At 44.0% G+C, this 13,132-nt stretch overlaps 1 protein-coding gene across 1 annotated transcript in view; it reads right to left on the bottom strand.

The window, feature by feature from the left end:
* Positions 1-13,132, bottom strand: part of si:ch211-26b3.4 (connector enhancer of kinase suppressor of ras 2) — an 867,895-nt gene that overhangs the window by 159,981 nt on the left and 694,782 nt on the right. Inside the window, exon 16 of the mRNA XM_068047793.1 lies at positions 12,154-12,202. Within this exon, the coding sequence (XP_067903894.1) occupies positions 12,154-12,202 (49 nt within the window). The remainder of the gene's footprint in view (positions 1-12,153; positions 12,203-13,132) is intronic.

Raw genomic sequence — 13,132 nt, 5'->3', positions numbered from 1 at the left:
AAGAGTGCAGGAACAGAGAGACCTGGGGGTTCATGTGCATAGATCTTTGAAGGTAGCAGGACATATTGAGAGACTAGTTTGCAAAGAATATGGAATCTTGGGCTTCATTAATAGAGGTATTGAGGACAATATAAGCAAGTTATGCTGAACCTTTATAAAGCTCTGTTTAGGCTACAATTAAGGTATTGCATCCAGCACTAGTCATCACACTTTAGGAAGGATGTAAGTGTCCTTTAAACGGTGCAGAGATTTACCAGAATGGTTCCAGGGGTGGGGGATGCTACAAGGTTAGGGTGGAGAAGCTGGGTTTGTTCTCCTTGGAGCAAAGGAGATTGAGGGGAGATCTGATAGAAGTGTTCAGGATTATGACAGGTTTGGATAAGGTAGACAAAGAAAAACTTTTTCCATTCGCTGATGGTACAAGAACTAAGGGAAACAGATTTAAGGTTTTGGACAATGATGCAGGGGGAATATGAGGAACAGCTTTTTTATGCAGCAAGTGGTAATGACCTGGAACTCGCTGCTTACGAGCGTGGTGGAAGTGGAGACGATCAATAATTTCAAGAGGAAATTAAATAGGAAATTGCAGGGCTATGGGGATAGAGTGGGGGAACGCGACTGACTGGATTGTTCTGCAGAGAGCTGGCATGGATGTGATGGGCCGAATGGTCTCTGTGCCATAATGACCCTATGACTAGCAAATCTACTGCATCAAACCGTAACCAGAGTTGTTCCTCCAGTAAAGAGCAGCATAGCATTGCAATCATTGACTGCCAAGTCACATCATGCTGGAATGGGTTTATTCCCGAGACAGACTAGACAATTCTATAATAAAAACATAAAATGCTGGAAATACTCAGCAGGTCTAGCAGCATCTGTGGAGACAGAAGCAGAGTTAACATTTCAGGTCTGTGTCCTTTCATCAGAACTGGCAAAGGTTAGAAATGTAATAGGTTTTAAGCAAATAAAGCAGGGGTGGGGCAAAATATAACAAAAGGGAAGGTGTTGATAGGACAGAGGGTCACAGAGAATAACTGACCAGAAGGTCATGGAGCAACGGCAAAGGGTGTGTTAATGTTAGTGCACAGAGGGTGTTAAATGACGGAATAATGAACAGCCCTGGGTAAAAGCACAAACATGAAAAAAGTGGGCAGGCACATGGTAAAAGAATGGATGAAGAAATAAACTAAAATCAAATTTAAAAAAAAAATAGAAAATAAAAATAAAAAAAAAAGGGAGACTGTCATGCTCTGAAATTACTGAACTCAATGTTCAGTCCGATAGGCTGTAGTGTGCCTAATCCGTAAATGAGATGCTGTTCCTTGAACTTGTGTTGATGTTCCCTGGAACACTGCAGCAAGCCCAGGACAGAGATGTGGGCATGAGAGCAGGGGGGTGTGTGTTGAAATGGCAAGTGACAGGAAGCTCGGGGTCACGTTTTCGGACTGAGCGAAGGTGTTCCGCAAAGCGGTCACCCAATCTGCGTTTGATCTCCCCAGTGTAGAGGAATCCTCATTGTGAGTAGCAAATACAGCATACTACATTGAAAGAAGTACAAGTAAATCGCTGCTTCATCTGAAAGCAGTGTTTGGGGCCTTGGATAGTGAGGAGAGAGGAGGTAAAGGGGTAGGTATTACACCTCCTGTGATTGCATGGGAAGGTGCCGTGGGAGATAATTCTATAACTGTGTTTTCTATTCGATTGATAGTATGGCAGTCAAATTCAACTTGGGCAATCTCAGGGAGGAGATGCATCACTTTAATATATTTTTTTAAAAAACACAAAATGTTTTTTCTGGTGATTTAATGAATTATTTAGTTAGACACCTTTATGTACAGGAGGCAAAACAAGGCATCAATCAAATGCACTGTGAGAGCTTTCAATATTAAACAAAACTGGGTCACCTTAAGGATATTTAGTTGTCTTTTTACATTAACTTAGAAAGTGTAACATGCTACATATCTGGTTACTGCATTTCTCAGCATTTTTAAGTTCTGTGAAACTTAGCATAAGCTCATGAAAGTATTAAGTAGATTAAATCAAAGTACTGGAAACACTTGACACAATTAAATAAAGTTGCTATAGAATGTTCAATTTTCTGTTGGAGATCAATTTTTTATAACCCCCGTGTACAAGAACACTGTGGAACAAGGAATTTCTGATGCTCGAGGGATTCCACTGAGGCTTTATGTGGAGATTATTGGAAATGATAATTTTTGATGAGAAGTTGAAAAGTCTCCTCAGTAATAGAAATGAGTCTTTAACTACTGCCTGTGTGGAGTTTGCAAGTTCTCCCTGTGTCCGCGTGGGTTTTCTCCGGGTGCTCCGATTTCCTCCCACAAGCCAAAAGACTTGCAGGTTGACAGGTAAATTGGCCATTATAAATTGTCACCAGTATAGGTAGGTGGTACGTAAATATAGGGACAGGTGGGGATGTTTGTTGGGAATATGGGATTAGTGTAGGATTAGTATAAATGGGTGTTCGGCACAGACTCGGTGGGCCGAAGGGCCTGTTTCAGTGCTGTATCTCTAATCTAATCTAATCTAATCTAGTGTTAGCCTTAACTCCAAATTTGCCGGGAACTCCAGGAAACTCCTGGGCTGGTCAATTTTTCATCTTACAGCAACAACTTGTATCTATACAGTGCCTTCAATTAAGAAAAACATCCCAAGACATTATTAATAAAAACACTTTTGATACCAAGCCACAGAAGTTATCAGGACAGATGATCGAAAGCCTTGTCAAAGAGGTAATTTTAATGAGCAGCTTAAGGTCGAGAGGTGGAGAGGTTTAGAGAGGGAACTCCAGAGCTTAAGATCAAGTCAGTTGAAAGGATGGCTGTCCTTGTTGGTGTGATTATAATCGGAAGCACACGAGGCCAGAATTGGAGGAGTGCAGAGATTTCAAAGGTTTGTAGGGCTAAGGAAGTTAAAGAGATAGGAAGGTGTGAGACCATGGAGGAAGTTGTAAACAAGGATGAGGATTTTAAAACTGAGGCATTGTCAGACCAGGAGCCAACGAAGGTTCAGCGAGCATAGGGGTGATAGGAGTGAGCTCAGATTCGGGCAGCAGAGTTTTGGATGAGCACAAGTGGAAGATGGGAGGCCAGCTAGGAGAGCATTGGAATAGTCCGTCTAGCGGTAACAAAGGTTTCAGCAGCAGATGAGCTGAGGCAGAGTCAGAGTCGAGGGATGTTATGGAAGTGGAAGCAGGCAGTCTTGGTGATAGATTAGATGTGATAGATGTGATAGATGTGGTCGGAAGCTCATGTTGGAGTCAAGGTTATGAACGGTCTGGTTCAGCTTCAGACAGATGCCCACAATGGAAACGGTGTTCAGCGAACAGAGTTTGTGGTTGGGAACAAAGACAATGGCTTTCAGCTTTCTGAAGTGACGGAGATCATTTAATATATTTTTTACAAAATATTCATTCTTGGGATATCAGAGTCACTGGTAATGTCAGCGTTTACTGCCCATCCTGAGCGGCCCTGATAAGGTTGTGCTGAGCCTTCTTGAGGAGCGGATTGATACAACTGAATGGCATGCTAGGATACTTTGGAGGGCATTTAAGAGGCAACCACATTGGTGTGGGATGGAGGCACATATAGGCCAGACCAGGTAAGGGCAGCAGGTTTCTTTCCTTAAAGGACATTAGTGAAGCTGTTCTGTTTTTACTGACAGCCAAAGAAACAGCGTCATGATTACTTTTACTGATACCAGCTTTTTATTTCCAGATTCTTTTAAATTGAGTTCAAATTCACAAACTGCCACAGTGAGAGCACAGGTGGTCATACTCAGGTGACATGTTCATGATGGGACATACTTCCTAGAATTAATGCCATGGCAATACTGAACAAAGGGTGGCACAGTGGCGCAGTGGTTAGCACCGCAGCCTCACAGCTCCAGGGACCCGGGTTCAATTCTGGGTACTGCCTGTGCGGAGTTTGCAAGTTCTCCCTGTGACTGTGTGGGTTTTCGCCGGGTGCTCCGGTTTCCTCCCACAGCCAAAGACCTGCAGGTGATAGGTAAATTGGCCGTTGTAAATTGCCCCTAGTGTAGGTAGGTGGTAGGGAATATGGGATTACTGTAGGGTTAGTACAAATGGGTGGTTGTCGGTCGGCACAGACTCGGTGGGCCGAAGGGCCTGTTTCAGTGCTGTATCTCTAAATAAATAAAATGGGCCGATGGCACACTCTGTCATACAACGCTGATACGAAAGCGGGAGGCCTGTGCCCCACCATAGCAATATAATTCATCACAGGCTAAGCTATTATATTCACTCAGCCCTGAAATTTCTTTAATTGTCCAAGAGTCTGAGGCCTGCCACAGTGATCTCCACTTCTTGGAGACGGGCAGGAGTCCTGCCTAATCATGCAAATAAGGCTAACCCTGGGAAACTAGCCAGGGCCAATAGTGCGACCATCGGTGAACTGAGCCTTGGGGGGAATGTTATACTCTCCCCCACGATGTGTTTGGAGGCAGGAAAGACCTGTGAGCCGTCTTCCTGCCCCTGACAATTGGGGCCTTTAACTAGGCAATTAACCCCCAATTAAGGGTCCCCTCCCACCGTAGCCACAATTAGCCATGCATCAGGTGGCCCTGTTGCCACACTGGAAGCACGGCATGGAAAACCGTGCAGGAGGGCCCACTGAGGGCCACCACCCTGCCCTTGCTGCCAACCCTCCTCCCCCCTCTCCTGCCACACCAACCCACGAGGTTCCTCCGACCCTGAACTACCTAAGGCTTGGTTCCGGCAACACTCCTCAGCCGCCAAAACTAGGGGCCATAAATATAACAGAGTCACTAATAAACCCACAATAATTCGGGGGATTGGAGTGGGCTCTTGCTCCGCTATGGCGCTCCAGCTGCTGGCCTCTAATTGGCTCCGCAGGGGCGGGACTTCGAGTGACGGGATCCTTGATCCCATGGAAGGCCTGCCACTGTCCACTTAAGTGCCTAATTGACACTAAATTCGGCGGGCCTTCTGTAGAAGAGGTGATGTGGGGATTTTGGCATTGGTTCCTCCGGACGTCCTAGACCCCTGCCGCCAGGATAAAATTCTTCCCCTTGTCCTGCCAAAGTGTGATTCTGCCCAAGAGCAAAACTTCATCCACTAGTTTTACAATTTTTTTCAATAGCTATTTTAGCCAAACCTGCACATCTTTACATGTGGTCATTTACAATCACAATGGGGGTAATCCTGGTGATTGTGTAAAACGGGTAATATTGGATCAGCCACCCATTATTCACCTCAACTAGTTTTTGTTTCCATTGAAGTCAATGTACCTCATTGACTCTAAAGTGCTTTGGGATGTCCTGAAAGGTCATTAAAGGCACTATATAAATGGAAGTTGAATAGGCTGTGGCTCTTTTCTCTAGAAAAGAGATGACTTAGGGGTGACCTGATAAAGATCTTTACGATTATGAAAGGGTTTGATGGAGTTGGTGTAGAGAAGATGTTTCTTTTGTGGGGTCTCCAAAACTAGGGGCCATAAATATAAGAGAGTCACTAATAAATCCACAGGGAATTCAGGGGAATTGGAGTGGGGTCTTGCTGCAATCAGGAGGGTGATCTTGCTGTGATCAGGGAGGTCTTGTTGTAATTGGTGGGAGGGTCATGCTGAGATTGGGGAGAGGTCTCACTGTGATTGGTGGGGAGGGCCTTGCAATGATGGGAGTGGAGGGTAGCTTGGTTCCAGGGAGGCTCAAGGTGTCCTTAGGAGGCTCAGAGGAGCAGTCCTGTCTAAAAGAATACCTGAAAAATAAATGTTAAAGGCCAGGATCCAACTCCCAGCAGATTTTGATCTCCTCCGCACACCTCTGCACCCACTCAGGCCTCTGGCTGGTATTGTATATTGAGCCAAGATTACATCCTCATATCTGATCTACATATTTAAACCAGGACCCCCCTTCCTTCCTGCAACTGGCCTACTCACTTGTTTAAAAGAGCGGGTTAATATGGAAACACTGCAGGAGGGAAACGGGATCGGTGAGGGTATGTAACTCTCATTGTTTTAACTGCGACACATACCCCTCCCACCAGTTTCTGCCAGGTGGTGACAGTTAAAATTGGCACCTTAGTGTACTTTGCACATTCAAAACATCTGAAAATGTTATATGCATTTGTCACTTTCTGTAATCTGAGTGTTGTTATGATCAGGTGAGAAAGGTGTTTAGGGGCCCCTTTCAGCCTTCACCTGGTCGTACTGTAACAGGGTTTTATTTTTTCAAACACACTGTGTTTTGAGCTCCCCCTTGGTGAATCTTTATTCACCGTTTTCCAATTATAAGGTAAAGAAATGAGCACAAACAGGCTTTCTCAGGTTTGAAGAAGGTAAAATTTATTAAAACTTTAACTCTAATTCAGTTGACGCCTACGGACACATGACACGCCCATGCTAGCATGCATACGTGATACACACATGCAAATTGAGACAGAAAAGAGCAGAAGAAAGATAAAGTGGAGAGGTTTGAGGCAATATCTGAAGAGTTTGTTACGGTTCTCCGAGCTCAATGTAGAGTCCTTGCTTGAAGGTAATTCATGCTTTTTGTTGGGGCCCAGTATTCTTCTTAAACCTTGTTCACTGTAGGAGACTTTTCTCTCGAGGTTCATGTGTCTTCAATGGATTTCGAAGCTGGTGAGAAAGAGATGGGAGCAGACAGGAGAGAGATGTTCTCAATCCAGGAGCTTTCTGTCTTCAAACACTGTTTCTCCAATTTAAAACTCTCAGTTCAAAACTCTGCAACAACCAGTTAGTCATGTGACTAAACTGGTCTGACCACATCCGTTCTGTGTATTGGGAGCAGGGACTGGTTCCTTTGTTCCAACACTGTCTGCTAGTATGCAAAAATGTCTTTCAGGCTAGGGGCCTGGAAATTCCTTGTAATAGACCCTCTTTTCTTCCCAGCAACAATTTGAAGTTTAATGTCCATGTGGCGAAATTAATGTGCCTTGTTCTTGGCAGGTGGGGGTCTGCATGACAGTGTGCATGTAATCCAGACAATGATAGAACCGTCTGCTTTAGAAGCTGTTTCACTTATTATCCTATCCTGGAGAATCACATGCTTTCCCCCAATAACTGATTTTCACAGAAAAAGAAATGCAGCAATCGAGCTTTCGATTGGTGACACTTGATTTCAAAATAATTTCTGTTGTTTTGTTGTGTTCAGGGAATTGAAGTGTGGCAACATACAATTACTGCTCTTTGTTGAGGAGATTCAATATAAGGACACTAGATTAAATATATTATTAATTACAGATTAATATAATAGGCAAATTCTCATGTATGCAGTATTTTGGTAGGGAGAACTACAACCTCTAATCAAATCTATATGACATTAAAATGAACTCCCTTATTATGGATAAGCTAAATCTAGTAACTGGCATGATAGTATATGATGACCTCATTTCTGTTGAATTTGCCATGATACAGAGTGCCGGATTGTCAAAGCCCGTTGAATGTTGGCACGGAGGTGAGCGCTCTTTGAAGATCACGAGCTCGGAGTTCGGCACTGGGACCCGCCGTTTCCGGTATATGCACTATTTTAGCGAGGGAATGGGTCAGGCACACTGCTCCAATTAAGTGCCTGTTGAGCTCACCAAAAAGCTCATTAACAGGCTTGACAACAGCAGTTTTTTTAATTGTTAAAGGCTGGGATCATGGAGGATGCCATGGGGAGGGGGTGGGGGAAGGGGAACACGACAGGGTATTCAAATCGGGAACAGAGCAGGGGGCCATGAAAGCTCTGGGAAGAGCTGATGAAAAGATTGCAGAGGCCGAAATTAAAGAGTGGTCACTGCTGCAGCTGTAAGACTTGCTTTTTCAATGGTGTGTGACAGGAATCTGGAGAGGGAGGTGAAGCTGTTGGCATCACTTGGGCAGCTGGAGTTGGCAGCGGAAGGCCTAGTGAACGCATGTAGCCCAGCTGAGGGAGTTCAGATAAGAACAGGCAGATAAGAACAGGTCTGACATTGGACAGAGCAGCCAGGATGAACTTCAGTAGATGCAACCTCCTGGACAGCAGGAGGCCAGAGAAGCACAGCGGGGATCTGCAAGGGGAGGAAGGCGCTACCCAAGATATTGGGCACACAGCCTAAGAGTCAGATACCTGCAAATGACAGAGTGTCTGTGCCATAAGAGCCTGCGCCTATCCAGGCAGATGGTCTCGGTCCTATGTGCTCTGATCCACAATGACCTGAGGCCTCGTGTCCCCCTTGGCAGTCCCCTACCTGCAACTATTAAGGTCTCAATCACTCTAAATGTCTATGCAACTGGATCATTCCAGGAATCAGCTGTGGACCTAGGTGGCATCTTGCAGTTGACAGCTCATCAGGCCAACAGGCAGGTCATGAATGCCATTTTCAGGAGGGCAAGGATGACACCCACTTTGAAACAGAAGGGCCTGGGGCCTGGCAGTCTCAGTGGGCATTGGGTTCAGCCTCCATCACTGGATTTCCCCAGGTGCAGCGCATCATTGATTGCACCCAACTGGCCATCAAGGCATCCAGTGACCAGCCAGTGAGATCCATCAACAGGAAGGGCTTCCACTCCCTCAGTGTCCAACTGGTCTGTGACCATAACAAGAGCTTCCTCCATGTGTGTGCTTGCTTTCCTGGCAGCTGCCATGACTCCTTCGCCCTCCACCAGCCCAGGCTGCCAAGGATCTTCAATCCATCCCCCAAAGTGCATGGATGGATCCTAGGGAACAAAGGAAATCCCTCGAAGAGACGGTTACTGACCTCTCTATAGGAGCCCCAGACAGAGGCACAGAGGCAAAACAACCAATGCGACCTGCTCAGCAGACCAACCATTGAGCAGGTCATTGCGTTTCTGAAGATGCGATTCTGGTGCCTAGAGCAATTGGGTGGAACCTTCCAATATCCTCCTGCAAGGGTCTTGGTCATTGTGGTGGTCTGCTGTGCTCCAGAGAGGTGTGGACCTTGAGGACAGTGAGGCCTTGGAAAGAGACAGCTCACTGGGGGAGGAGCAGCGGGTAAGAGAGGAGGAGGAAGAGGGGGCGGAGGGGGATAACACTGAACAGAGAGGTGCCCCTGCTGCATGACGAGGTGGCCTCCTCCTTCCACCCTCTGGGAAGAGGACTTCCCTCCTCTCCCTTACAGCCTCCAGCATTAGATACAGGTAGGAATCGATGAAGCAAGGGTCTGCCCTGACTCTAGTGACTGGCTTCCAGCTCCCCTGTGACATCTCGAATCAATGAAGTGAGGGTCTGCCCTGCTCTTTGTGCCAGGCCTCCAGCTCCCCTGTGACATTTGTTTCCCTCTGGATCTGTGGAAGGCAGATCTCTCCCTCAGGACAACCAGCAGTCTCAGTGATGGCTGCTGTGGAAGTCTACATGAGCCCCACACTTGATCTGACCCACTGCCATTTTCAATCCCACTGGGTCTGAGGACAGGAAACCCAGGAAATACCAATTAAGGGCTTATCCATTTGAAAATTGCAATCTGAATCAGATTCCCACAGGAGGCAGGTTTCTGATCCAAAACCAGACCCAGTTCCTGTTTCCCGCCTCCATAATGAAAATCCAGCCCAGAGTCTCTAGCTTGCCCTAATGCCACCACTTGCCATGGTATGGTATGTAAAGATTGTGTTCGTCTGATACACAAGGGCCACCAATTTAAACTATTTTTTAAAAGCTACTCTGCACCTGGTAATACATTCAAAAATGCATTCATTTAAAAATCAAATAACTTATCTGATGAAGCTCATATTGAACTTAAACCTGCATATATAATGAAAAAGTTGCATGGAGAGGAGTGGGCCTCAGGAGTTGGAATGCTTTCCCTACACATTTCTGGAAAAGTGTACAAGGGATCCATGCACATCATTTAATGTTCATTTGCTTTCATACTGTCAAATTGATTCATACAAAAAAAACAGCATCTCGAGGCACAGAAGGCCACAACCAATCGGTGCCCTCACACTTAAAAAAATAGAATTGGCCAGTAATTAATACTCATATTTGATGGTCAAACACATTTAATAGAGCTGCCTGATTGCTAACATCTCCAACAAGGCCCTCTTACGTGATGTTGAAAAAACAAGAATGGAAATGAATTTTGAAGCTGTGATTCTGGGGAGTGATTTTTCTTGTCACCTTATATTACTGTATAGGTTTCTGGACTTACCGCAGAGACTAATGCTCTGTTAGGTTCTCAAGAGTGATCAAGGACAGTTTATTTTTGCTCCCAATACAAAGAATTTTTTTGAAGGAAACCATGATGTCTGGGGTAGCCCCAAATTCTTAAAGTGAAAGGGGTTTAGTTATGAGGACAGGTTGCATAGACTAGGCCTGTAGTTCTCTGAATATAGAAGATTAAGGGGTGATCTAATTGAGATGTTTAAGATAATTCAAGGAGATGATAGGGTAGATGGGGATATTTTGTTTGGTGGGAGAGTCCAGAACAAGGGGACATAACTTTAACATTAGAGCTAGGCTGCTCAGGAGTAGTGTTAGGAAGCAATTCTTCATACAAAAGGTTTAGGAAATCAAGAACTCTCTCCCACAAAAAGACACACAAACTATTTCTAAAACATTATTGGACTGCAAAGTTGGCTTCTTGTGGAGGCTGGGCCAAGAAGCCAAGTTTGCAGTCCAATAATGTTTGTCAATGGTCAATAGGTCAATTGAAAATTTCAGAACTGGGATTGTTAGATTATTGTTAGAAACGAATATTAAGGGATATGGAACCAAGGCAGGTAAACGGAGTTAAGGTGCAGATCAGCCATGATTTAATTGAATAACAGAACAAGCTTGAAGGGCTAAATGGCCCTGCAGGCCCATAGGTCTTGTTCTTATGTTCCTAAATAAAATACTTCAGAATGACTACTGTTTTTTTGTTTTGCTCATCTGACTTGACATGGAGCACTAACTGCACAGTACTCAGTTAATATTTGTGAAGTGATTTATTCTGTATCATGAAAAGTGAAGTATAATTTTGAAGACCCTGGTTGCAAAATTGTGCTCCGTATCGCCCTTATTTTTGGCACTCTGGGTGCCAATTCGCATCCAAAATGGCGTCTATGCTCTGCGTGCACACTTCTGATGCACACTTCTGACGCTTTGTGCAGATCAGTAGCACCAGTGCTAGGACCATGCTTCAGAAGCTTGCCCCCTCATAGCACTTCCACAGTAATCCATGGAAACAATCACCCAATATTTAGAATCCAATAGACAAACAGCAGCAAGCAATGTTTAATTTTGTAATGTGCAGTTGAAGAGATGGAAGCTTATCACAAGTCCCAATTAACCCTCAAGGAGTGAGAGTGAAAACCAGAAATAAAAACAGAAAGTGCTGGAAATACTCAGCAGGTCTGGCAGCATCTGTGGAGAGAGAAGCAGAGTTAACGCTTCAGGTCAGTGACCTTTCATCAGAACTGGCAAAGGTTAGAAAAGAATGGGTTTTAAGTAAGTGAAGGGGGTGGTGTTTGGTGGGGAAGTGAACAAAAGAGAAGGTGTGTGATAGGGCAGAGGGCAGGAGAGATTAAATAACAAAGATGTCATGGGACAAAGAGAGTGTTAAACACTCTTTGCCTTTGTCCCATGACATCTTTCTTATTTAATCTCTCCTGCCCTCTGCCCTATCGCACAGTTTCCCATTTGTTCTCTTCCCCACCAACACCTCCCCCTCCCACCTACCTCAATTGCTTAAAACCTATTCTTTTCTAATCTTTGCCAATTCTGATGAAAGGTGACAGACCTGAAACATTAACTCTGTTTCTCTCTCCACGGATTCTGCCTGACCTGCTGAGTAATTCCAGCACTTTCTGTTTTTATTTCAGATTTCCAGCATCTGCAGCATTTTGCTTTAATTATGAGAGTGAAAACCAGATTTGAAGAATTTATTTAATCTGTGAACAAGATTAACATAATTTAGTAACTTTGTTGATAACGTTTAACCAGCAACCCTCTAGTACAGTGGAGTTTTCTAAAGTGTTGGCCAAATAAACAGCAAAAATAAATATACAGAATGCTGAAAAATATGTATTGGCATACTTTTATTACTAAGTTAGTTATTTGTAAGCAATAATAAGACGTTGAAAGCACAGAAGTTGCAATAAACTGAGATGCTGTTATTCCAGTGAATTATGCTGTCAGAAATGACGTGTAATGAATAGTTTTTAGAAGCCTTACCTTCCTCATTGAGGTACCACCTTGTCTGTCAATGCCAGCACTTGCATACCTGTGTAAAAACAGATAACAGTACCCTTGTAGAGCATTATCTTCAGGTGAGCACAGAGCTGTTCCATTGCATTTTCAATTGAGGCAATAATGTTAATTGAATTTCACATGTCTTTTTCATTGCCTTGATATACCGTTGATTATTTCAAGTTTATTTCATGAAAATTATTCATATTTTAGGCCAATGCTACATTTCCCATCCCACACCTCCTCTCTGACCTTCAAAAAAGACAAGACAGTCATGACTTGTTAGTTTTTTTGACAAGTACTTAAACTATCCAAAGTAATAATTTTTTTAAAATGCTGGCAAAAGTATTTGGCCCTTATAAGGACGGGAATGAAAAAATTAAGAGGAATGTTGCAGGGTAGAGTCAAAGAGTTTGCCAATCAGTTCAGTCATCACCCTGGCAACTATTAGTCTTTTAAGACTGGTAGGATTTCCAAATAAAAGCGCTTTCATTTAGTGGGATGTGATCGAACCAGTCCTGAGCAAGGGTCTTAAGACCTGAAACACTGACTAAATTAAATGATTTCTGTTTTTGCACAGATGCTGCTTGACCTGCTGTGTGTTTCCAGCTTTTTCTGTTTTTGATTTGTAATGAGGAATGCCGATCCCACTGTCAATATGAAGTCAGGATTATGCACATTTGGGGTTAACTTCCTTCAAAGTTGCAGCCCCCGCCATGATTTCACTGTAAATACCAACTAGTTGGTAAAGAATTCTGGCACACAGAGACCAAAATTAGTAATTTAAACTATTCCTTGCTGAAAAGTCAGTGAACATGAACATTAATGGATGCTGACAGAGCAGCAACCTTATCAACCAATTCAAATGATCCACAGCTGCAAAGCTCCAGTGACTGCAGCCACTGTCTGAAACCCAAGAACTTTGCAATCACCATCAGATATTTTCTGTTCCTTGTAATATGAG

Source organism: Heterodontus francisci, chromosome 15, assembly GCF_036365525.1.
Source record: "Heterodontus francisci isolate sHetFra1 chromosome 15, sHetFra1.hap1, whole genome shotgun sequence".
NCBI lineage: Eukaryota > Metazoa > Chordata > Chondrichthyes > Heterodontiformes > Heterodontidae > Heterodontus > Heterodontus francisci.
This window is presented reverse-complemented; position numbering and strand designations above follow the sequence as displayed.